Source organism: Procambarus clarkii, chromosome 20, assembly GCF_040958095.1.
Source record: "Procambarus clarkii isolate CNS0578487 chromosome 20, FALCON_Pclarkii_2.0, whole genome shotgun sequence".
NCBI classification, from domain to species: Eukaryota; Metazoa; Arthropoda; class Malacostraca; order Decapoda; family Cambaridae; genus Procambarus; species Procambarus clarkii.
Window position 1 is genome coordinate 18165962 of NC_091169.1, and position 25000 is coordinate 18190961.

Consider the following 25000-nt stretch of genomic DNA (forward strand, 5'->3'; position numbering starts at 1 on the left):
TGTTAACGACATGTTTACAGGCGTAGAGTCCTACATGTCGATGTTTGCGGATGATGCAAAGTTGATGAGAAGAGTTGTGACAGATGAGGATTGCAGGATCCTCCAAGAGGACCTGAACAGATTGCAGAGATGGTCAGAGAAATGGCTACTAGAATTCAACACGAGCAAATGTAAAGTTATGGAAATGGGACTAGGAGATAGGAGACCAAAGGGACAGTACACAATGAAGGGGAACAGCCTACCTGTAACGACGCGTGAAAGAGACCTGGGGGTGGACGTAACACCTAATCTATCTCCTGAGGCACATATTAATAGGATAACGACAGCAGCGTACTCTACACTGGCAAAAGTTAGAACATCATTCAGAAACCTAAGTAAGGAGGCATTTAGGGCGCTTTACACTGCCTACGTAAGGCCAGTCTTAGAGTATGCCGCCTCATCATGGAGTCCCCATCTGAAGAAGCATATAATGAAACTGGAAAAGGTTCAGAGGTTTGCAACGAGACTCGTCCCAGAGCTACGAGGGATGGGGTATGAAGAGCGCCTGAGGGAACTGTGCCTTACGACACTAGAAAGAAGAAGGGAGAGGGGGGACATGATAGGAACGTATAAGATACTCAGAGGAATTGACAGAGTGGACATAGACGAAATGTTCACACGGAATAGTAACAGAACGAGAGGACATGGATGGAAGCTTGAAACTCAGATGAGTCACAGAGATGTTAGGAAGTTTTCTTTTAGCGTGAGAGTAGTGGGGAAATGGAATGCACTTCAGGAACAGGTTGTGGAAGCAAATACTATTCATAATTTTAAAACCAGGTATGATAGGGAAATAGGACAGGAGTCATTGCTGTAAGCAACCGATGCTCGAAAGGCGGCATCCAAGAGTCAATGCTCGATCCTGCAGACACAACTAGGTGAGTACAACTAGGTGAGTACACACACACACACACACGCATGGAGGACCAGAAACATGGAGAGCTAAGCTGCTGGACGTGGCAACAAGAAACTTTCTAAGCCAGCACACCAAAGAACCAACAAGAATGAGAGGAGAAGATGAACCAGCAATGCTTGATTTGATATTTACCCTAAATGAATGGGTTATAAGGGAAGTTAAGATGGAAGCGCCCTTGGGAATGAGTGACCACAGTGTATTGAACTTTGAGTACCTGGTAGAGCTAGGACTTATTTCCCCCCAAAAAGAACTAGGAATCAAAAGGCTGGCATACCGAAAGGGGAATTATGAACAGATGAGAAGTTTCCTAAGTGAAATACCTTGGGACACAGACCTCAGAGACAAGTCTGTACAGGGTATGATGGACTATGTTACCCAAAAGTGTCAGGAGGCAGTAAACAGGTTCATCCCGGCCCAAAGGGAAAAATCCGAGAAGCAACAGAAGAATCCATGGTATAATAGGGCATGTATGGAGGCGAAGAAACTGAACAAAAAGGCGTGGAGGAACTTCCGGAATAACAGAACACCAGAAAGCAGAGAGAGATACCAGAGAACCAGGAATGAGTGCGTCAGGGTGAGAAGAGAAGCAGAGAAAAATTTTGAAAATGATATAGCAAACAAAGCCAAGACCGAACCAAAGCTACTCCACAGTCACATCAGAAGGAAAACAACAGTGAAAGAACAGGTATTGAAACTTAGAACAGGCGAGGACAGGTATACAGAGAATGACAGAGAGGTGTGTGAGGAACTCAACAAGAGGTTCCAGGAGGTCTTCACAATAGAACAGGGTGAGGTCACTGTGCTAGGAGAAAGGGAGGTAAACCAGGCGGCCTTGGAGGAGTTCGAAATTACGAGAGAGGAGGTCAAGAGACACCTGCTGGATCTGGATGTTAGAAAGGCTGTTGGTCCAGATGGGATCTCACCATGGGTACTGAAAGAGTGTGCAGAGGCACTTTGCCTGCCACTCTCCATAGTGTATAGTAAGTCACTAGAGACGGGAGACCTACCAGAAATATGGAAGACGGCGAATGTGGTCCCAATATACAAAAAGGGCGACAGACAAGAGGCACTGAACTACAGGCCAGTGTCCTTGACTTGTATACCATGCAAGGTGATGGAGAAGATCGTGAGAAAAAACCTGGTAACACATCTGGAGAGAAGGGACTTCGTGACAAATCGCCAACATGGATTCAGGGAGGGTAAATCTTGCCTTACAGGCTTGATAGAATTCTACGATCAGGTGACACAGATTAAGCAAGAAAGAGAGGGCTGGGCGGACTGCATTTTCTTGGATTGTCGGAAAGCCTTTGACACAGTACCGCATAAGAGGCTGGTACATAAGCTGGAGAGGCAGGCAGGTGTAGCTGGTAAGGTGCTCCAGTGGATAAGGGAGTATCTAAGCAATAGGAAGCAGAGAGTTACGGTGAGGGGCGAGACCTCCGATTGGCGTGAAGTCACCAGTGGAGTCCCACAGGGCTCTGTACTCGGTCCTATCTTGTTTCTGATATATGTAAATGATCTCCCGGAGGGTATCGATTCATTTCTCTCAATGTTTGCGGACGATGCTAAAATTATGAGAAGGATTAAAACAGAAGAGGACTGTTTGAGGCTTCAAGAAGACCTAGACAAGCTGAAGGAATGGTCGAACAAATGGTTGTTAGAGTTTAACCCAACCAAATGTAATGTAATGAAGATAGGTGTAGGGAGCAGGAGGCCAGATACAAGGTATCATCTGGGAGAGGAAATTCTTCAGGAGTCAGAGAAGGAAAAAGACTTGGGGGTTGATATCACGCCAGACCTGTCTCCTGCAGCACATATCAAGCGGATAACATCAGCGACATATGCCAGGCTGGCCAACATACGAACGGCATTCAGAAACTTGTGTAAAGAATCATTCAGAACTTTGTATACCACATATGTCAGGCCAATCCTGGAGTATGCAGCCCCAGCATGGAGTCCATATCTAGTCAAGGATAAGACTAAACTGGAAAAGGTTCAAAGGTTTGCCACCAGACTAGTACCCGAGCTGAGAGGTATGAGCCACGAGGAGAGACTACGGGAATTAAACCTCACTTCGCTGGAAGACAGAAGAGTTAGGGGGACATGATCACCACATTCAAGATTCTGAAGGGGATTGATAGGGTAGATAAAGACAGTCTATTTAACACAAGGGGAACACGCACAAGGGGACACAGGTGGAAACTGAGTGCCCAAATGAGCCACAGAGATATTAGAAAGAACTTTTTTAGTGTCAGAGTGGTTGACAAATGGAATGCATTAGGAAGTGATGTGGTGGAGGCTGACTCCATACACAGTTTCAAGTGTAGATATGACAGAGCCCGATAGGCTCATGAATCTGTACACCTGTTGATTGACGGTTGAGAGGCGGGACCAAAGAGCCAGAGCTCAACCCCCGCAAACACAACTAGGTGAGTACAACTAGGTGAGTACACACACACACACACACACATGCGGGACCAAAGAACCAAAGCTCAACCCCCGCAAGCACAAATAGGTGAGTACACACACACACTCCAATTACGTGCATACAATACGTACCCCAGTTACGTGCACCTAGTTATTTTTTCCAACTTACAACAAATACCAGTGGCCTAGTATACAGGATACCCATTTACTGGTAGGTGAATAGGTGCATCAGGAGTGAGGAAACTGCCCCAAGGGCCGATGACCTAACCCCCCCCCCCACTTCCCAGGGACTCGAACTAGGGTCCAATAAACGGTCAGCCGGGTGCGCTAACCACCGTAATTTTGAGACGTGACAGTTCTAATTATATCCTCGAGAGTGCAACGAGCGCCTCATATTTTTAACTTGACTGTCGGCGAAAGTGTCCAAGAGAAAGTGTCCAGGAGAAAGTGTCCAAGAGAAAGTGTCCAAGAGAAAGTGTCCAAGAGAAAGTGTCCAAGAGAAAGTGTCCAAGAGAAAGTGTACAGGAAAAAGAATTACTTCAGAAATTGTAGTCATCTCAAAACCCTTATTGGACCTTCCAAAACCTAACCTAACCCCCCCCCCCTCACTGGACACTCAATATCCAGTATCAGGGACGCTTCATACCCAGTATCAGGGACGCTTCATACCCAGTATCAGGGACGCTTCATACCCAATATCAGGGACCCTTTATACCCAGTATCAGGGGCGCTTCATTCCCAGTATCAGGTAACGCTTCATACCCAGTATCAGGGACGCTTTATACCCAGTATTAGGGCCGCTTCATACCCAGTATCAGGGACGCTTCATACCCAGTATCAGGGACGCTTCATACCCAGTATCAGGGACGCTTCATACTCAGTATCAGGTAACGCTTCATACCCAGTATCAGGGACGCTTTATACCCAGTATTAGGGCCGCTTCATACCCAGTATCAGGGACGCTTCATACCCAGTATCAGGGACGCTTCATACCCAGTATCAGGGACGCTTCATACCCAGTATCAGGGACGCTTCATACCCAGTATCAGGGACACTTCATACCCAGTATCAGGGACGCTTCATACCCAGTATCAGGGACGCTTTATACCCAGTATTAGGGCCGCTCAATACCCAGAATCAGGGACGCTTTATACCCAGTATCAGGGACGGTTCATACCCAGTATCAGGGACGCTTTATACCCAGTATTAGGGCCGCTCAATACCCAGTATCAGGGACGCTCAATACCCAGTATCAGGGACGCTTCATACCCAGTATCAGAGACGCTTCATACCCAGTATCAGGGACGCTTCATACCCAGTATCAGGGACGCTCAATACCCAGTATCAGGGAAGCTTCATACCCAGTATCAGGGACGCTTCATACCCAGTATCAGGGACGCTTTATACCCAGTATCAGGTAACGCTTCATACCCAGTATCAGGGACGCTTCATACCCAATATCAGAGACGCTTCATACCCAGTATCAGGTAACGCTTCATACCCAGTATCAGGGACGCTCATTACCCAGTATCAGGGACGCTTCATACCCAGTATCAGGGACTCTTCATACCCAGTATCAGGTAACGCTTCATACCCAGTATCAGGGATGCTCAATACCCAGTATCAGGGACGCTTCATACCCAGTATCAGGGACTCTTCATACCCAGTATCAGGTAACGCTTCATACCCAGTATCAGGGACGCTCAATACCCAGTATCAGGGACGCTTCATACCCAGTATCAGGGACGCTCAATACCCAGTATCAGGGACGCTTCATACCCAGTATCAGGGACGCTTCATACCCAGTATCAGGGACGCTCAATACCCAGTATCAGGGACGCTTCATACCCAGTATCAGGGACGCTCAATACCCAGTATCAGGGACGCTTCATACCCAGTATCAGGGACGCTTCATACCCAGTATCAGGGACGCTTCATACCCAGTATCAGGGACGCTCAATACCCAGTATCAGGGACGCTTCATACCCAGTATCAGGGACGCTTCATACCCAGTATCAGGGACGCTCAATACCCAGTATCAGGGACGCTTCATACCCAGTATCAGGGACGCTCAATACCCAGTATCAGGGACGCTTCATACCCAGTATCAGGGACGCTCAATACCCAGTATCAGGGACGCTCAATACCCAGTATCAGGGACGCTCAATACCCGGTATCAGAGACGCTTCATACCCAAAATCAGGGACACACTAAATTGTTTACATCCCTAGCTCGTGTTGGCGTTACACGACCTGATACACAATTTCATTCGGGGATTCTGTAATTTATACTGTATCTTCCGTCATTTGAAGTCAATATTCTCGCTTGAATTCATCTGAGGAAAAGATCTTTGCTGAATTATTTGTTATAATAATACGGAGGGAAATGCTCCTTTATTCGTCAGATATGGGTTAGTATTTTGTAATATGTTTTGGTCAATTGACGAAGATTCCAAATTGAATACATTGTTCCTTTTCGACTTGAAGATTTTTTTTCAAGTGTTTTTTTTCAGTTTTTATTGTCGACGTATATGCCACCTGTAGCAGCTGATGGGGGCAGCATACCTGTTTCTCCTGTCCTCCTTCCTTACCGCTCTCTAGCTCTTCTCCCTCTCTGTCCTTCCCCCTCTCCTATTCCTCCTTCTATTCCCTGTTTCCATCCCTCCCTCCCTCCCTTCCCTCTTTAAGCACGATTGTCAATAGTCGTTTGCAGACAAACAGCTTTGAGAAACGATATATGCAATCTACTGGAATTAAAACTTTGAACCGTTCAAGGAAACTTAAAGTTTCCCCACTTAACATTTGTGTTGCAAACGGGTGTAATTTTGCCAGTGTTGTGTTGCACACACTTTCGGTGTTTCTGCTGCTGCTGCTGTGTTACAGGCTGTGTCGTGTCTAATATGTGTTGTACAAAGCCGAAGTTCCTTCTCTTCTGAGTGTTGCAGAAGGCCAAATTGCTTTCGCTGGTGTCATGTTGTGTCTACGGCTGAATAAATAGTTTTTTTTTAATAGTATGTATGACATTTTTTAGGGGGGTGTAGAAATTTATTTCCAAAGTATGTTATTAATCTACAAAATAATGAAAGTTTTGGTAATTTAGATCGATGTTGAGAGCACAATCGCGTGCCAACTATAACTGCAATTTATAGTATGAAGCTGAATTAATTATATATATAATTTATAGTATGAAGCTGAATTAAATATATATATATATATATATATATATATATATATATATATATATATATTTAATTCAGCTTCATACTATAAATTATATATATATATATATATATATATATATATATATATATATATATATATATATATATATATATATATATATATATATATACACATACATATTTTGCAATCGTGAAAATATTTGTGAAGCAAAACCTGCATAAATTATATTTTATGTATTAGAGGAATCTCAATAATTGTTTGAACTAAACAACCAATTTGAGTTTCATAATATCTTTGTCAACAAATACACACCAGAGACTGAATGACGACCATCCTAATTATCAGAATTGTAATTAAAGTCAGCCAGAGGATGCATACGATATAATTAAGTTAGGTTGGTTTATCGGTGGTATTCAGTTATCACAAATGAAGCTAAACACACATCTGACTCCACAACTGGCTCGGGGAATCTCTCACATAAGACTTGTGCACTCTCTCAAATCATGTGAATTAAATGCAAGGCAATTTAATTCAGTTGAATAATTTATACAAAAATTATGAATATATTTATATGTATGCTCTTTAGAGAATTCATTCAGGCAGGCTGATTCAATTATACAAGCCTGTACATTGACTACCAGCAGAACAAGGGGACATGGGTGGAAGCTGGAAACTCTGTTCAGTCATAGAGTTACTAGAAAGTTTTCTTTTAGCGTGAAAGTAGTGGGAGAATTGAGTGAACTAAAGGAACAGGTTGTTGATGACAAAAATATTCATAATTTTAAAACCGGGTATGATAGGGAAATAGGACAGGAGTCACTGCTTTAAACAACCGGCGGTTAAAAAGGAGGGATCCAAGAGCCAATGCTCGATCCTGCAAGCAAAAAAAAGGTGAGCACGCACGCACACACACACACACACACACACACACACACACACACACACACACACACACACACACACACACACACACACACACACACACAAACACACAAACATTCCCTCTAACAAAACACATAAATAATCTTACAAAAAGTTATTTTGACCAACAATTGGACAATTGGACCCAATAGAATAAAACATATTTCCTTCTCTTGTGTTCTAATCGCAGCTGATTTACGGCCCGCTGTGAGCACTAGCGGTGCACACCCTATTTATATATATATATATAATATATATATATATATATATATATATATATTATATATATATATATATATATATATACATATACATATATATATATATATATATATATATATATATATATATATATATATATATATATATATATATATATATATACATATACATATATATATATATATATATATATATATATATATATATATATATATATATATATATATACATATATATATATATATATATATATATATATATATATATATATATATATATATATATATATATATGTGTGTGTGTGTGTGTGTGTGTGTGTGTGTGTGTGTGTAAATCAACGGTGGCAAGAATTCTGTTGCGCAAGGATCAATGTTGCACACTGTGATTGGGTTGTTATTCTTGCATGTTGTGTACTCACCTAGTTGTGTTTGCGGGGGTTGAGCTCTGGCTCTTTGGTCCCGCCTCTCAACCGTCAATCAACTGGTGTACAGATTCCTGAGCCTATCGGGCTCTATCATATCTACACTTGAAACTGTGTATGGAGTCAGCCTCCACCACATCACTTCCTAAAGTGATGTGGTGTGTGTGTATGTGTGTGTGTGTGTGTGTGTGTGTGTGTGTGTGTGTGTGTGTGTGTGTGTGTGTGTGTGTACTCACCTTTTTATACTCACCTATTTGTGCTTGCGGGGGTTGTGGTTTGGCTCTTTGGTCCCGCCTTTCAACTGTCAATCAACTGGTGTACAGATGTGTGTGTGTGTGTGTGTGTGTGTGTGTGTGTGTAATCGACTATTTGTACCTGCAGGGCCCAACCACTTGGGCTGGACGGTAGAGCGACGGTCTCGCGTCATGCAGGTCAGCGTTCAATCCCCGACAGGTGGCTGGGCACCATTCCATCCCTTCAATCCCAAATCTTTAGCCTGACCCCCTTCCAAGTGCTATATAGTCGTAATGGCTTGACGCTTTCTCCTGATTATTAATATTACTTCTGATTATTAATTTTTTGTGCCTGCAGGATCGAGCATTAGCTTTTGTGCCCCGCTTTTCTCTTCTCAAGCTTTATAATACAATGACTCCCGATTTATTTCCTTATCATATCTACTTATACAATAATGAATGAAGTTTGATTCAGTAACCTGCTCCTGTGTGTTTGTGCATGAGTGCGTGTTCGTGTATGTATGAAATGTGTGTCTGCGTGTGTGTTTTTTGTTTGCATTTTGCCAATATGTATGATTGAATGGGACTGTGCGTGTGTGTGTGTGAATGAGTATTCAAGTCTATGTATTAGTCCTCGAGAGACAGTCGGTTCTTTTCCCGAATCATCACAATGGAAAATTCGGTGCACCTTGCCTGGCTATTCTTGTAATTACTGTTTACGTAACAGAATGATTCTGGCTCCAATCATATCGTCCTCCAAGCTTTTCCTAATGTTTATGAAACTGATTCTGACTCCACTCATATCGACAAATAAGCTTTTCCTAATGTTTATGAAACTGATTCTGACTCCACTCATATCGACAAATAAGCTTTTCTTAGTGCTTATGAAACTGATTCTGACTCCACTCATATCGTTCTCCAAGCTTTGCCTAATGTTTATGAAACTGAAGGAATAATTCCTTATATTCCACTTATCTGTGTTTCAAGACTCCACCGTTTCATAAGTTTTCATCACTTTCATAATCCATATCTTAATGTTAGGATTTATCAAGCCTTTACGTGTCCAGTAACGAAACCTTTATATCTTTCCTCTTAAGCTGCATTCATTAAACATCTTATGAGTTCCGGAACGCTGCGAGTTCGTTCTAGACCAAAGGTTGTTATTGTTAAAAGTAACCTCCAAACGCTTCGGCAGGGAAGGGAAGTATCAGGGGAGGCGGGGAAAGCGCCAAGACATTACGACTATATAGCACTTAGAAGGGGGTCAGAATATGGGATGGGACGGCGGGAAGGAATGGTGCCCAGCCACTTGTGGACGATCGGAGGATTGTTTAATAATTACAAACTTAGCTGCCATGATTGAAAGAAGATGCACAGGTTTCGTATGTGGAGACGCAAATGCGAGACGAATCCTGGTCATGATTTTGTATATTATTAATCTCGTGACGAATCAGTGAACTTTTTCCATTTTATTTTGGGTGTTTCACAGGATGAAACGTAAAAAATCGTTTCAAAATCATCAAAACATGATGATTTTGTATCAGCGTCCCATACGTGGCTGAGATTTATGAAGATTAAGCCACCCAAGAGGTGGCATGGGCATGAATACCCCGTCTACTCGGCCTATGTTGGACTCGGTCTATGTAGGACTCTGCCTATGTAGGACTCGGCCTATGTAGGACTCGGCCTATGTAGGACTCGGTCTATGTAGGATTCGGCTTATGTTGGACTCGGCTTATGTAGGACTCGCCTTATGTTGGACTCGGCCTATGTTGGACTCGGTCTATTTAGGAATCGGTCTATGTAGGACTCGGCTTATGTAGGAATCGGCTTATGTAGGACTCGGCTTATGTTGGACTCAGCGTATGTAAGACTCGGCTTATGTAGGACTCAGCGTATGTAGGACTCAGCGTATGTAGGACTCAGCGTATGTAGGACTCAGCGTATGTAGGACTCAGCGTATGTAGGACTCAGCGTATGTAGGACTCAGCGTATGTAGGACTCAGCGTATGTAGGACTCGGCCAACATAGACTATATATGGTGAAGGGAGTTTAGGTACCAAGGAACCACTATTTCATCTCACATGTTTGCATATGATGCCGCTGTTTTCCTGTTCTTGTGTGTGCTTCTGATGTGACTTTTTGATTGATGTTGACACACATTTGATAACACAGGTGTAATATGCACTCATAGCCCGACTGAATAAGTATAACTAGACGTGCATATTACTGATTGCTATAATTGTGCATTAACTAATGAGGTAATTTGAAGGATGAACTGTAACGATGCCATCAAAGGTTAAGTGCCTGGAGACACTGTGACAGTGAATTAGCTTAGTAACATAACTTAATTAAAACTTAATCAAAACTGAATGATATCATCATCGCTATCAACCACAATCCGGCATCAGCCACCATCCTGGGCATAACCACCTCTATTTAAATTTTAAGGGGCCTCATAGCCTGGTGGATAGCGCGCAGGACTCGTAATACTGTGGCGCGGGTTCGATTCCCGCACGAGGCAGAAACAAATGGGCAAAGTTTCCTTCACCCTGAATGCCCCTGTTACCTAGCAGTAAATAGGTACCTGGGTGTTAGTCAGCTGTCACGGGCTGCTTCCTGGGGGTGGAGGCCTGGTCGAGGACCGGGCCGCGGGGACACTAAAGCCCCGAAATCATCTCAAGATAACCTCAAGATAACCATCCCGTAACAAGTTATAGGGGGGAAAACCCCCTTCACCAAACCCTCTTGACGAGATGGGTCCTTTCTCCCCACTGGACGACCCCGAACCCTCGACTCAGAAAACAGATCGACTCTGCCGCTGACTGCATGTCATGGAAGGATCACCACTGCGGAGAAAGATCTATCCAGTTCACAAAACAAATTAAGTGGAAATGACGAGCCGGATCGTCAGTGGTGCCGTCAAGTACCTGATTGACAGGGACTTCGAACTACGAGTTTAGTGTTTATAATTTGCTGGTGGTTCCCGCCAAACACACATCGAAACTACGACGTTAGTACAACGTTCGAACAAGTTTTAACACCTAACCAGTTATAACAACCAATATAGCAAGTTGTAACAACGTTCTAATACGTTATAAACACGTTAAGCCAAGATGTAACAAATTTATTACAAGTTGTAAAAACCGGAAAATAGAGACAGTTTCGGTTTGTGTTTCCAGGGATTCAGCTCCTGGTCTAAGCTCCCTCCAGTTGCCAGCGTCCTCAGAAGTTGCTCACTTGTCAGAGCAGCCCGTCCTCCTAAGATTTCCCAACGTCAAGAAATTGTCGTACTAAACTTCTCTAGTCATACCCTGCCAGAGGACCCAAAACAGAAAACGGGACTGTATGTCAATTTCGCGAAACCGCTTCCATTTTTTCATTTTCTCCCCGAGCCCGGCCTGAGGCCAGGATTGACTTGTGATCCAACAGGCTGTTTGTAGCTTGGAACGGTTTTGTTAGGTGTTTGAAACTATTAGTATCTATGTGCATCTACAGTACTTACAAGGCTATTTAAAATTGGGCTTCAGTACTGGAAATTGGGATACAGTACTGGAAATTGGGATTTAGTACTGGAAATTGGAATTTAGTACTGGCCTAAGTACTGAAAATGGTCTATTGATCCCCATGTGTATATGACATTGTATTTTCCACAAGACACTTCTAGTAGACCTCCTCGTGACTCAGCGTGAAAAATAGGCTCTATAAATTTCACCAAAAAGAAGCTATTACACACGTGACGGAGCGCTTCTCATTCCCACTGGTAATCTCCGAGGCGTGAAATTACACTTAGAAAAAATATATATTTGATAAAATACAAAAGTTAGAGAGGAATATTGAATAAATCAGTGAGAGTGAGGGATATCTGAAGGTGAGTTATCAGTGTACAAGTAAATATGAAAGTAAGTGAATGTGTGAGTTAGTGAATTATTATGTGAGGAAATTGCCCATCCTCGAAGGGAAGGAAATTATTAGGGGAAAGTCCCATGCCATTAGAACTGTGTAGTACTTAGAAAGGGTTAGTATAAGGATTTGGGATGGGACGGGGTGGGGGGGAGGAATGGTGTCCAACTGCTTGGACGGTCGGGGATTGAACGCCGACCTGCATGAACCGAGACCTCGAAATATTTGCAAAATGTCCTTAATCCATCAACTCTCGCATCTTTCTGTTTGTGAATAAGAAAATAAAAAAAATAACACGACTGAAGTTTGATTACGTTAAAAGATTTGATAAAAGTTTTTTTTCAACTTCCCTTGTTCAAAATGCACCTCTTTAAGTTCTTAACAAACGTAATCTACATAAAAATACTTGGCACAAGAAACCAAACGTTCAACCTGCTCTAGGTTTAGCAAATGAACAAAATGTAATATTCGATAATAATATTTGACCTTATAAAAATGCTTACATTTTTAACAAAAATGTTTAGTTACGCAATGATTGATAAACAGAGGAAGAAAGAGCGAGGGATTAGCAGTGCTGTCATCCTAGGATTGTTTTGTCTTCCTAGGATTGTGTTTGCTTCCTAGGAGTGTGATAGCTTCTTTATAAGGTACAAAGAGGGAACCAAGCTGCATCGGGAACTACCTAACCACCTCTACCCTTCCCTAGCTTTTGGCCACCTACCTTGAACAGACATTCTCTGATCGATATATATATATATATATATATATATATATATATATATATATATATATATATATATATATATATATATATATATATATATATATATATATATATATATATATATAATGTTGTCTCTTGTGTGTTGTGTCTTTCCCTACATGGGATATTGTCCCTCTCTAGTGTGAGGACGTCATACAAGCAACTGACGCTGAACAAAATACCTTAAACATTTTCTGTAGTGTTCATAACTATGCACGTGGTCTACTCCCCACTTCTCGGAATACTGTTTGCGAAATGAAAGTTTACTCTGTGCCGGGACTATATATTCAGGATTAAAGTATATGCTTGTTTGGTCAGTCATCCTTTGAGTTGGTTTTAATTATCCATCCTCGGTAGATTATCCGTAATATCCCTCACGCGGTTGATAATCCTTAATAACCCCTAACCCGCTTGATAGACCTTTTACAATCTCTCCCTCGGTTGATAGGCCAGAGGAGCTTTACATGCAACATTTTCCCTCCCCCAACAGGCTGATGAATCTACCGACACCAAACCATGCAATGTAACTCTGTAACAATACCATCACCATCTCATCCTGCACGAGGAAATGTTGCTCCAAGGAAGATCTCTTAGAAACAATTCTCTCTCAAGAACATACTGTTTGCAGTGCGACATTATATAAGACGTTCCAATTTGTTTTCATTTGCAAAAATAAGACTCTGAATAGTCTCCATCTCGTTGAAGATGCTATTTTGTTGTTCACATCTGGGAAATACGTATACACATATACAATAGTCATCTTTAAGGCAATAATACAATATTTTTGCATCTATTTTCTTGCTCAATTGCTGACGATTTGGTCCGTTTTCAGCGCGTCGGCTGTTTCAAGACAATACAGTAGATGGTGGACGTTATAGTTATGACACCTGATGGCTTTTCTTAAAGAAAATGAAATAATATCGAGATAAATAGTATTAATAATTATTGCCGGGAGGGCTTAAGGTCAGGTTGTTATTGTGGCGAAAACGTTTGGCTACTCCTACTTTATGAGGACAAGGAGCTGGGATATGAGGCTAAGGATCTGGGATATGAGGCCAAGGAGCTGGGATATGAGGCCGAGGAGCTGGGATATGAGGCCAAGGAGCTGGCATATGAGGCCAAGGAGCTGGGATATGAGGCCAAGGAGCTGGGATATGAGGCCAAGGAGCTGGGATATGAGGCCAAGGAGCTGGCATATGAGGCCAAGGAGCTGGCATATGAGACCAAGGAGCTGGGATATGAGGCCAAGGAGCTGGGATATGAGGCCAAGGAGCTGGGATATGAGGCCAAGGAGCTAGGATATGAGGCCAAGGAGCTGGGATATGAGGCCAAGGAGCTGGGATATGAGGCCAAGGAGCTGGGATATGAGGCCAAGGAGCTGGGATATGAGGCCAAGGAGCTGGGATATTAGGCCAAGGAGCTGGGATATGAAGACAAAAGCAGTTATATGAGGGCAGAGTAAAGGAACTGTGAGATAGGAAGAGTGACAAATAGACGAAAAAGAAAAGAGGTGAAGGAAGAACGCGAATGACAGAAGAGGGAAAAAATGATGAAGCTAGAAGGGGAGGAGAAGCGACTAAGATAGACGGACACCGAGCAAGATAGAGAGGAGTAAATAATTATCAAAAGAAGGTGGCAAGGCGGAAAGACTACGTAGCAGAAGGAATAGGCACAGCGAGGAAGATAAGAATGAGGGAGAGTGGAAAAGACAGAGTGGAGGAGCAAGTGATTCTTAAGAATATTTCATATAAATGCATTGTGAGATTTTGCCAGAGGAGACCCGAAAGTTTCATCCAGCTCTGAGGACGTGATCAAACTTTATATATATAAATGAATTGACCCAAGATGCTTTTTTTGTGTATTTTATGATAAATTTGAGTTTTTACTAGTCTCTTTCACGCTTTTTCCACCTCTCTCTCTCTCTCTCTCTCTCTCTCTCTCTCTCTCTCTCTCTCTCTCTCTCTCTCTCTCTCTCTCTCTCTCTCTCTCTCTCTCTCTCTCGAGCTGCCTATCTATGTATCTTCCCCCTTCCTTCTACCACTCTGGCGTGTATATATCTCTCAACACACACGAGAGGGGAGCGGACACACACACAATTAAGAGATGCAGCATCTTTGGGAAACCCGGGGAAGTAGGATAATGTTGTAAAGGGGAGAACATTGGAAAGACCGAAAGTGAAGACCGAATGGCCCACAACTCAGCTATTTACTAGAAAATGAGACATAAATCATCTGCTCTTTGCTACTCTAAGTTACATCTGAATAGAGTAGAACTGTGCAGCAAAGAGCAGAAACCTGGAGTAGAGAAACAATCAGAATTAAGAATCAGATGGAAAAGTTGGAATATTTGAAAATTGTCTGCATGAAACTGATTAAATAAATGATCATTTAAGGGGAAGCTGCCTAAAGTAGGAGTGAAATGTTATTATTATAATTATTATTATTATTATTATTATTATTATTATTATTATTATTATTATTAAAATGTTTATTATTATTATTAAAATGTTTATTAAAATAAATATACAATATTGCCTAATCTGAGTAATTCAGTTATAGAAATTCATGGCTAAGAAAAGAGCCATGAGGAAAAATAATGCTAAATGAGACAGCACGAGATTCAAACTGAGATGATTTTCCTGGAATGTAAAATGTAAGAATATTATTGAATGTAAGAAGATTGAAAGAATGATTGAGAGACTTAACAGTCTTGTTATCAAGGCCTTGAAGCCTCTATTAATAGACTTCCTCCTTAGCCAACTATACTGATGCTCCTCAGAATGCCACCTACAACAGTCGCTTAATACCACGTACCTGTTTTGCTGCTAGGTGAACACAGGCTTCAAATAAATGGAAACGTGCCTAACCGTTACAGTCTAGCTGAGAGCTGGAGACCACGGTGCAATTAGACCCCCATATATTACGACACGAAGATTGATATAACGTAACGTTTGCTCTCCGGCAGTTAGTGAAACTCCGCATTTGCTTATGCCTAAAACAAACCACGAAAATAGCAACTTCAATGGGTAAAAAAAATGTTAAATATAAGGCAAGGCTAGTTAGTCTGGCTATGAGGCAGGGCTAGTTAGTCTGGTTATGAGGCAGGGCTAGTTAGTCTGGCTATGAGGCAGGGCTAGTTAGTCTGGCTATGAGACAGGGCTAGTTAGTCTGGCTATGAGGCAGGGCTAGTTAGTCTGGCTATGAGGCAGGGCTAGTTAGACTGGCTATGAGGCAGGGCTAGTTAGTCTGGCTATGAGGCAGGGCTAGTTAGACTGGCTATGAGGCAGGGCTAGTTAGTCTGGCTATGAGGCAGGGCTAGTTAGACTGACTATGAGGCAGGGCTAGTTAGACTGGCTATGAGGCAGGGCTAGTTAGTCTGGCTATGAGGCAGGGCTAGTTAGTCTGGCTATGAGGCAGGGCTAGTTAGACTGGCTTTGAGGCAATGCTAGTTACTATAATGATATTAACACAAATATCCAGAGAGGAACCAATTGGCTTGTCTTAATAACATAACAGGTTCATACATACCCAGACTTACGAGGGATAAATACTTACCTGTATTCACCTAGTTGTGCTTGCGGGGGGGGAGCTTTGCTCTTTCGGCCCGCCTCTCAACTGTCAATCATTCAACTGCTACTATTTTTTTTTCCACACGCACACACACGCACACACACACACACACACACACACACACACACACACACAGGAAGCAGACCGTAACTGCTGTCTAACTCTCAGGTACCTATTTACTGCTAGGTAACATAGGCATCAGAGTGAAAGAAACTTTGCCCATCTGTTTCCGCCGACGCCGGGAATCGAACCCCGGTCCACAGGACTACGAATCCAGCGTGCTGTCCACTCAGCCACCAGCGTCCACCTGCATCACTCGCTTTGTGGTGACTCTAGGCGGCCAGAATTCATCAAGCACTTACGCGTTTGCTTGCGAAACATGTACATCTTCCCCTCACTCATGGAGGCTTAATTTTCATTGATGAAACGATTGATGAGTTCCGAGGCGCTTCGAAGTTGTCTGTAACAATACTCCATTTGGGTTGCAACGTTTCGAAGCTCGTCAAATATTTAATATATAAAAACTGCCTCATCATGTTCGAACAAAGATGTACAGGCTTCGTAGCTCGTCTCGTAAAGGCTTGATAAATACTTGATCCATAACTGTGGGGTTTCTTAACGATTTATCACTTTGTTTCAACATAGTAAATAGCCGTCTTGACCCCTTTGGGGCGCCTCGGTCTCTCAACTAATGCGTCTCATTTTGTACGTTGAAATGAAAAGCCCCAACCTACAAAATGCAAAGTACCATGAAAATAGTATCCACGTTTTCTATGCATTAGTAAATCAAGTTAGGTAGGTGGTTTGGGGTTGGTACGGTTTGGGTTAGGTTAGCACTTTGTATTTTGTACGTTGTGTCAACTCAAGGGTCCCCGGGTAGCTGGGACATGCTTGAAGAACAATAACTTTGTTATTCATTCGTTGTATTCAAATTCCACTTATAGTAATAGGCAATTTCGTAAGTACCTTTTACTGAATTGTCTTTTCCACTGGAATTGCAGATTGCATTTGTTTGAATATCTTGACTTGGGGAGAATGTCAATCACTCGTCAACGAAGATCACAACTTTACACATTACTTCGTCAGCAAATAGATATGTAAGAATTAAAAGTCTAAAATATTTGTATTTTTCTGAAAGTTCAAAGCCTGAAAACGCGATTTGTAAACATGTCAGCCTTGTATTGAGTGTGTGGTGGAAATCAAAGAAATTTCTAAAGTCTAAGATCCAAAGGCAACACTAAAGAAAGTCTTAATGAAGATGCATATTAATGTTCAGAAATATTAAATTACCGAAATTATTTTTATTTTGTAGAGAGAGAAAATGACTTCTTAGAATATTTATGAATTAGAAAATTACAAAAATATTTGAAATTCTAAGAAAATCCGAAAATAAAATTTTGGGCAGTGATCAGGTTAAATGGAAAAAAATTTAATTAAATATTCGTAGATCGGAAATATTGTTCTAAGTAAAAATTGAAAAGGAAAGTATAGAATCGTGTGAGAAATTGGAGTGTAAAGTATATTGAGAAATTTCCTGTTGGTAGTGTCTGTTCAGACTGCCCGCAGATAGTACCCGTGGATAGTGCCCTCGGATAGTGCCCGTGGATAGTGCCCGTGGATAATACCCGTGGATAGTGCCCGTGGATAATACCCGTGGATAGTGCCCGTGGATAATACATGTGTATAGTGCCCGTGGACAGTACCAGTAGATGATGCCCGTGGATAGTACCCGTGGATAGTACCCGTGGATAGTGCTTATAGAGGGTGTCTGTAAGGGTCAGTCTGTTTGTAATGCCATATAGGAAGTGCCCGGGGTAGTACAGTATGGGAATCCCCTGTGAGTAGTGTCTGTGGGTACTGCCCGTGCCTAGTGCCAGTGGATATATATATTTAACCCGAGAAAAAGTGCTTGTGGTACTTCCCGTGGGAAGTACCAACTTGTAGTGCCAATAAGAGCCACAGAGTGCCCCGCGCGAGTCAAGGCTCTCCTTCCTTATCATGGACCCCGCCAAGATCCTTCAAATCATCACCAACAGCACCTGGATGGGTAATTATCAATTCATCTATTCAGTTGCATCTTCTTCCTGTGAAATCTAATCTACATCTCTTCACTGACTTAATTTTTTCTCATATTTCCCACCACTTCTCTTATTTCTCTTTCTTCCTGTCCTTCTGTTTTTTAAAGTCTTTTTTTCTCTAATTTAAATTTTCTGGAATTTAATAGAGCTTCTCAAAGTGTTTGAACACTTTCCACTGTAATTTTTAAGTGAATATATCTGTATATGTCAACTTTATGAAGAAGAAAAGTGAACATAGAAAAATACATATAATATTTGAGAGCTGTATTTGTAATATAACGAACCATCTGAATGTAATATACCTAATTAATATGTATTTCACAGTATTTCTTTCCTGGGTATACCTTATTTTATAACACTGAAAAAAAAATACAATTAGTTTTCAAGATAAAATAATTAACAAAGCTATTTGGCCGAATGAGTAATTGACCACTGTAAATATTTGAATACTACTAATGCCCAACATGCCATGAAGGATGGTCGCTGGCCGAGACAGCTCTTAAAAGCCACGTAAATAATTTCTCTTCATCGGGAGGACCAGCAGGGAAATGTTACTCTGCCATTTATAGCAATTAGTTTGCGTTTAAAAGCATTAGAAAACTCGTCAGATGCCCTAACAAATGCTGTCATGGGAGGTCCATTGACCTTAGCAATGGAACACGGTGTGGACAGCTTATCAGCGTATTTTAATAATTACCAAAGTCCCATATTCTCCATCAAGCCTAGAAACTGTGTGTGTGAGAGAGAGAGAGAGAGAGAGAGAGAGAGAGAGAGAGAGAGAGAGAGAGAGAGAGAGAGAGAGAGAGAGAGAGAGAGAGAGAGAGCGCAAGTTATTGGAGTTGTTAATGCGGAAATGTCTCCATTTGTTGGTATATTGACATTTTTCGGAATTTGATTTTATGTTTGCACTTAACTTTACTGAGTAGTTACGTTGCAGAAAAGCCAGACTTGTTTTGAATAATTGAAATTCCTTGATTAGTGAAGCTAAAAAAAAAAAAATGACCTGTTGGACCCAGAATAATTTATCAATAGGAAAAGAAAAAAAATACCATCGGGTGTTGTGATTTGCGAAAAAAATTTGGCGTGTTGACTGGCTGGAAGAGAGTTCACTCTTGAATGGGTGACCTGCTTCGATTGATCAGTATTCACTAATCAATTGTTCACTAAGGACCTGCTTCGATTGATCAGTGAGTTTCTTAAGCACTTCAACTCATGCGTTTTCATTAGAACTTACGTAGAGTGGACTAGTGATGTTAGTGGTATAAAAAAAAATAATCCAAATCTGTTTTTATTTTCGCCTCGATGTCGAGAACGGATGGTCCCAGTGGTTAGTATACTTCCTGCCCTCCTTCCTAATATCCCAGCACCTATTCTGTCCTCTTATCCCAGCACCTATCCTGTCCTCTTATCCCAGCACCTATCCTGTCCTCTTATCCCAGCACCTATCCTGTCCTCTTATCCCAGCACCTATCCTGTCCTCTTATCCCAGCACCTATTCTGTCCTCTTATCCCAGCACCTATCCTGTCCTCTTATCCCAGCACCTATTCTGTCCTCTTATCTCAGCATCTATCCTGTCCTCTTATCCCAGCACCTATTCTGTCCTCTTATCCCAGCACCTATTCTGTCCTCTTATCTCAGCATCTATCCTGTCCTCTTATCCCAGCACCTATCCTGTCCTCTTATCCCAGCACCTATTCTGTCCTCTTATCTCAGCATCTATCCTGTCCTCTTATCCCAGCACCTATCCTGTCCTCTTATCCCAGCACCTATTCTGTCCTCTTATCTCAGCATCTATCCTGTCCTCTTATCCCAGCACCTATTCTGTCCTCTTATCCCAGCACCTATTCTGTCCTCTTATCTCAGCATCTATCCTGTCCTCCTATCCCAGCACCTATTCTGTCCTCTTATCCCAGCACCTATTCTGTCCTCTTATCTCAGCATCTATCCTGTCCTCTTATCCCAGCACCTATTCTGTCCTCTTATCCCAGCACCTATTCTGTCCTCTTATCTCAGCATCTATTCTGTCCTCTTATCCCAGCACCTATTCTGTCCTCTTATCCCAGCACCTATTCTGTCCTCTTATCCCAGCACCTATTCTGTCCTCTTATCTCAGCATCTATCCTGTCCTCCTATCCCAGCACCTATTCTGTCCTCTTATCTCAGCATCTATCCTGTCCTCCTATCCCAGCACCTATTCTGTCCTCTTATCCCAGCACCTATTCTGTCCTCTTATCTTAGCATCTATCCTGTCCTCCTATCCCAGCACCTATTCTGTCCTCTTATCCCAGCACCTATTCTGTCCTCTTATCCCAGCACCTATTCTGTCCTCTTATCCCAGCATCTATCCTGTCCTCCTATCCCAGCACTTATCCTGACTTTCTATCACAGAACCTTTACTCTCCTCCTGGTCTAGTACCTATCCTGTACTCCCATCTCTGCACCTATTCTGTCCTATCCCAGCACCTATACTGTCCGCCTGTCTTATCCCTCTCATAGTGGTAACACACACTCGTGCTGTAAGCGTCTGGGTTCATATCCCGCTCGGGGGAAGGATTGACTGGCCGCCAATCCTTAACTGTCTGCCCCTGTTCACCCAGCAGTGATTGGGTACCTGATTGTTAAACGATTGGCGGGTCGTATTCCAGGGAAAAACTAGTAGGGTAAGGCTTACCATGAGCTGTTGGAAGGGAAAGCTCTCAGCCTGCTAACAGAAGCCAGCAGTCATCTGCTCCTGTACCCTCCTGTGTAAAACTAGTAGGGTAAGGCTTACCACGAGCTATAGGAAGCTCACAGCCTCCTAACAGGAGTCAGAAGCAGTTTTTTCATAATGTAAAACAAAAACCAGTGTTGTTATAATGACTTAACTCTTTCTCATAATTACTTGCCTTATATTTTGGTAAACAAGTTTGTGTCTAACGGAGCCCCATTAACTGGCTTCAGCCTTCAGTAAACTTCTTGTTTCTAAAACTCGAACTCCAGTAAACAGGACAAGACTCTAAGGTCTTTGGACTCTCCTTAAGTTTCAATAAACTAAAAATTCCAAGAAAATGCTTTACTCTTTCGAATCTATAAACTCATAAGTTACGAGGAGACCGTTCAGTAATTACATTGATGTAATTAGTGAACTGTCAATACTCTATTGAGCAATATATATATATATATATAAATATATATATATATATATATAAATATATATATATATATATATATATATATATATATATATATATATATATATATATATATATATATATATATATATATATATATATATATAATATGTGTGTATTTACCCCGGTGACTCGGAAAGAACTTATGAAGTGTTTTTGCTCCCAAAAGGAGAGAGAGAGAGAGAGAGAGAGAGAGAGAGAGAGAGAGAGAGAGAGAGAGAGAGAGAGAGAGAGAGAGAGAGAGAGAGAGAGAAGAGCAAGCATCCAGGGAACTATAAACATAGACCTTAACCACAGGAGCTCAAGAGAGTCCCTCTGTTGAGTCCCCTGGGGGAGAAGAGGGCGGGAGTCTTGGTCTGGTTAACGAAGCTGTCATCATGCTAGTCTGAGCAGTCGGGGACAGAATGGAGAAGAGAAATATTCAAGGAAAATGGAATTAGGAGAAAGGGGAAGAACAGCTGTGAAAGAGCTGTAATAAGAATAGGAGAGGCAGATGGGTTTGACGGAAGGAATTGAGGTAGGTGGGTAAGAGGACGAGGTAGATACGAAGGTAGGGAAAACCTAATTAGAGAAGAGGTTAGGAGTAAAGTATAAGGATGACAGGAAGTGGGTATAAGGATGAAAGGGAGGAAAGAGAAGGAATTTTGAGCTTACAGGTGAATGGAGAGTTGTAAGGAGCAGGAGGAGGGGGGAGAAGTCATGCCCATTCATACACCATATTCCTGAGCCCAGTAGGCTCAGGAATCTGTACACCAGTTGATTGACAGTTGAGAGGCGGGACCAAAGAGCCAGAGCTCAACCCTCGCAAACACAACTAGGTGAGTACCATGCACGCCTGCCCAGCTCACCCCACGCCTAAATCGCTGCCCCCCCCCCCCCCCCAACACACACCACACTTACCCTCCCCTACAACACTCCACCCCTGTTCTCCCCTACAACACTCCACACCTGCCCTCCCCACAACCAGGTGGCTTTCGTCTATACCTTCCAAATTAACAAAACATATACCTGGTGGCCTGTTACCTCATGCACCGTAGAGAAAGAGCTCTTATCACTCATGTTTTATCCCCCTCTTCTTCCTCTTCCTCCTTCCCTTCCATTCCAGTCCTCTCCCTCGCTTCTCCCTCAATCCCTCGCTCTATCCCCCGTCCTTTCCACCATCCTGCTAAAGTGTGTGCTGGATGTGCTAACATTGAGATTAAATTATTAGATTAAATTATTAGATTATATAATTATTTATGGTATATGAAGCAGTGATTTCGACACTGTACCGCACGAGAGGTGTTGAGAGAGAGAGAGAGAGAGAGAGAGACAGACACAGACAGAGAGAGAGAGAGAGAGAGAGAGAGAGAGAGAGAGAGAGAGAGAGAGAGAGAGAGAGAGAGAGAGAGAGATAATATGGATAAATATAAATGAGTATGAATATGAATAAACTCAAATTCTTAAACAATGTTTAGTTTGGTTGAATCCTCCAGTCTTTAGTGGTTAACATGTATAAATAAACGACCTTGTATGTTGTATAAAGTGTAACATACAATCAGAGAATAATTAAATAAGATACATTATAAATCCGACAGAAATAGAAGTTCAGATGAAACAAATTAGCACTCAGGTCAACTCGGAGGAGATGTGTCAAATAAAGTTAATTGAAGATAAGTTCAACTTTTAAGCTTACTTAATGAAAGTGTCGCCCTGCATTGGCTCAGTCCGACTTTAAGTAAAGCAAGAAATAAAGGTTAATATGGGCCTTAAACTTGAAAGCATTATGTGAACGTACGCATAAAGGTCGGTAGAGTTCTTACCTTTAATTCTAGTAGCATTCTAAATTGAAATGAAACTGTATTCTTAATCTTTTGCCTTTCTCAACTGATATTCACTTTTTATGCTTTTTTAGAACAGTACAGTGTACTGTGTAGTGTACTTGTATTTACAGGGGTGTACTACTCCTCTGTGTAGAGTTCTACAGTACTCACACAGAGAAGGATTTTTAGGTTAATATACTGCATCAGAAACCATTCTTGAGAAATTCCGATTAAGAACACTGTGACTATGTACTTCTGAGAGCCGAATTGCTCTGGATGAGGCTGCGGAGGGATGGAGATTGCTGAAAGAGACAGTATGAGATGCTGGCTGATCTCCCTAAGATGGAATCGGCAGGGATGCTGACTTTTCAATGTGGTGTAGATGCTTGTTATCTCCCCGGTAAGGACAGGGAGATTTTCTCTGTCGACGATATTCTCGACGCACAATCGAGAATTACGGGTTCCAATCCCGGGTGGGACGGAAATGGTTGGGTACATTTCCCTTCACCTAGTGCAACTGTTCACTAAGCAGTAAAGTGGTACCCAGGAGATAGTCATCTTGTTGTGGAGTTGCATCCTGGGCGGGGTCATTAATTCGACCTTGAAGGGGACCTCGATATTAGCTTAACGTGTATGAATACACGCAGGCTTCCTGTCCCCCCGACACAATGAATTATCATTAAAATTACTCATTCTTCTTATTCCTTCTCTCGAGCGCTTCAGGACTCTCATTGTCTAGTCAAATTATAGAACTCTTATCATGATTGCTGAAGTAATTTTAACTTCTATTGCCTTTGTTGCTATTTATCCAGCTGGTACTGCTAGTCATTGTTGTCACAGCTATTGATGCGGCGATTAATGCTGCTGCTAGTGACGATGCTGTTTCTGCAGCGCAGTGGACTACATCCTTGGCTCACAACCGAGGACTATTGCTTCCATCACTGGGTGGAAACGTTTTTTGTTTACCTGATGCTTTGGCGCCTTCTTTTGATAAAAAACTTACTTACTGCACCTAATGCTTTTGTTCACCTAGCAGTAAACGTGTTGAATCTTGAATTAGGCAAACTGTTATGGTCAGCATCCTGGAAAAAGGTTATTAGTAAGTGACTTAGAGGCACCTGGATAACTCTAATGGGCTAGCTTCCTGCCCTTCTGCCCTATAAGGGCAAGCTTCCTGCCCTTCTGCCCTTTAAGGGCAAGCTTCCTGCCCCTTAAGGGCAAACTTCCTGCCCTCGACTGTCGTAAACAATTACTTCATCCACATGGTGCAAAATTCTGCTAATTCCCTCACACGCGATTAGTATTCAATAGCTGACAAACTCTTCTACTGCTACAAAATAAAATAATCCTCCC

General features: G+C 42.1%; 1 protein-coding gene across 7 annotated transcripts in view; it reads left to right on the forward strand.

Annotated features, from left to right (window-relative positions):
- LOC123755258 (putative neural-cadherin 2) overlaps nt 1-25000 on the forward strand; it is an 872905-nt gene that overhangs the window by 664312 nt on the left and 183593 nt on the right. Inside the window, exon 1 of one of the 7 annotated variants that reach the window (XM_069327633.1) lies at nt 18506-18643. The exons of the other annotated variants lie outside the window; for them this stretch is intronic. Coding sequence (XP_069183734.1) covers nt 18595-18643 — 49 coding nt within the window. The 5' untranslated portion in view covers nt 18506-18594. Of the gene's footprint in view, nt 1-18505; nt 18644-25000 lie in introns of those variants that run through there. 7 annotated transcript variants of the gene reach the window in all.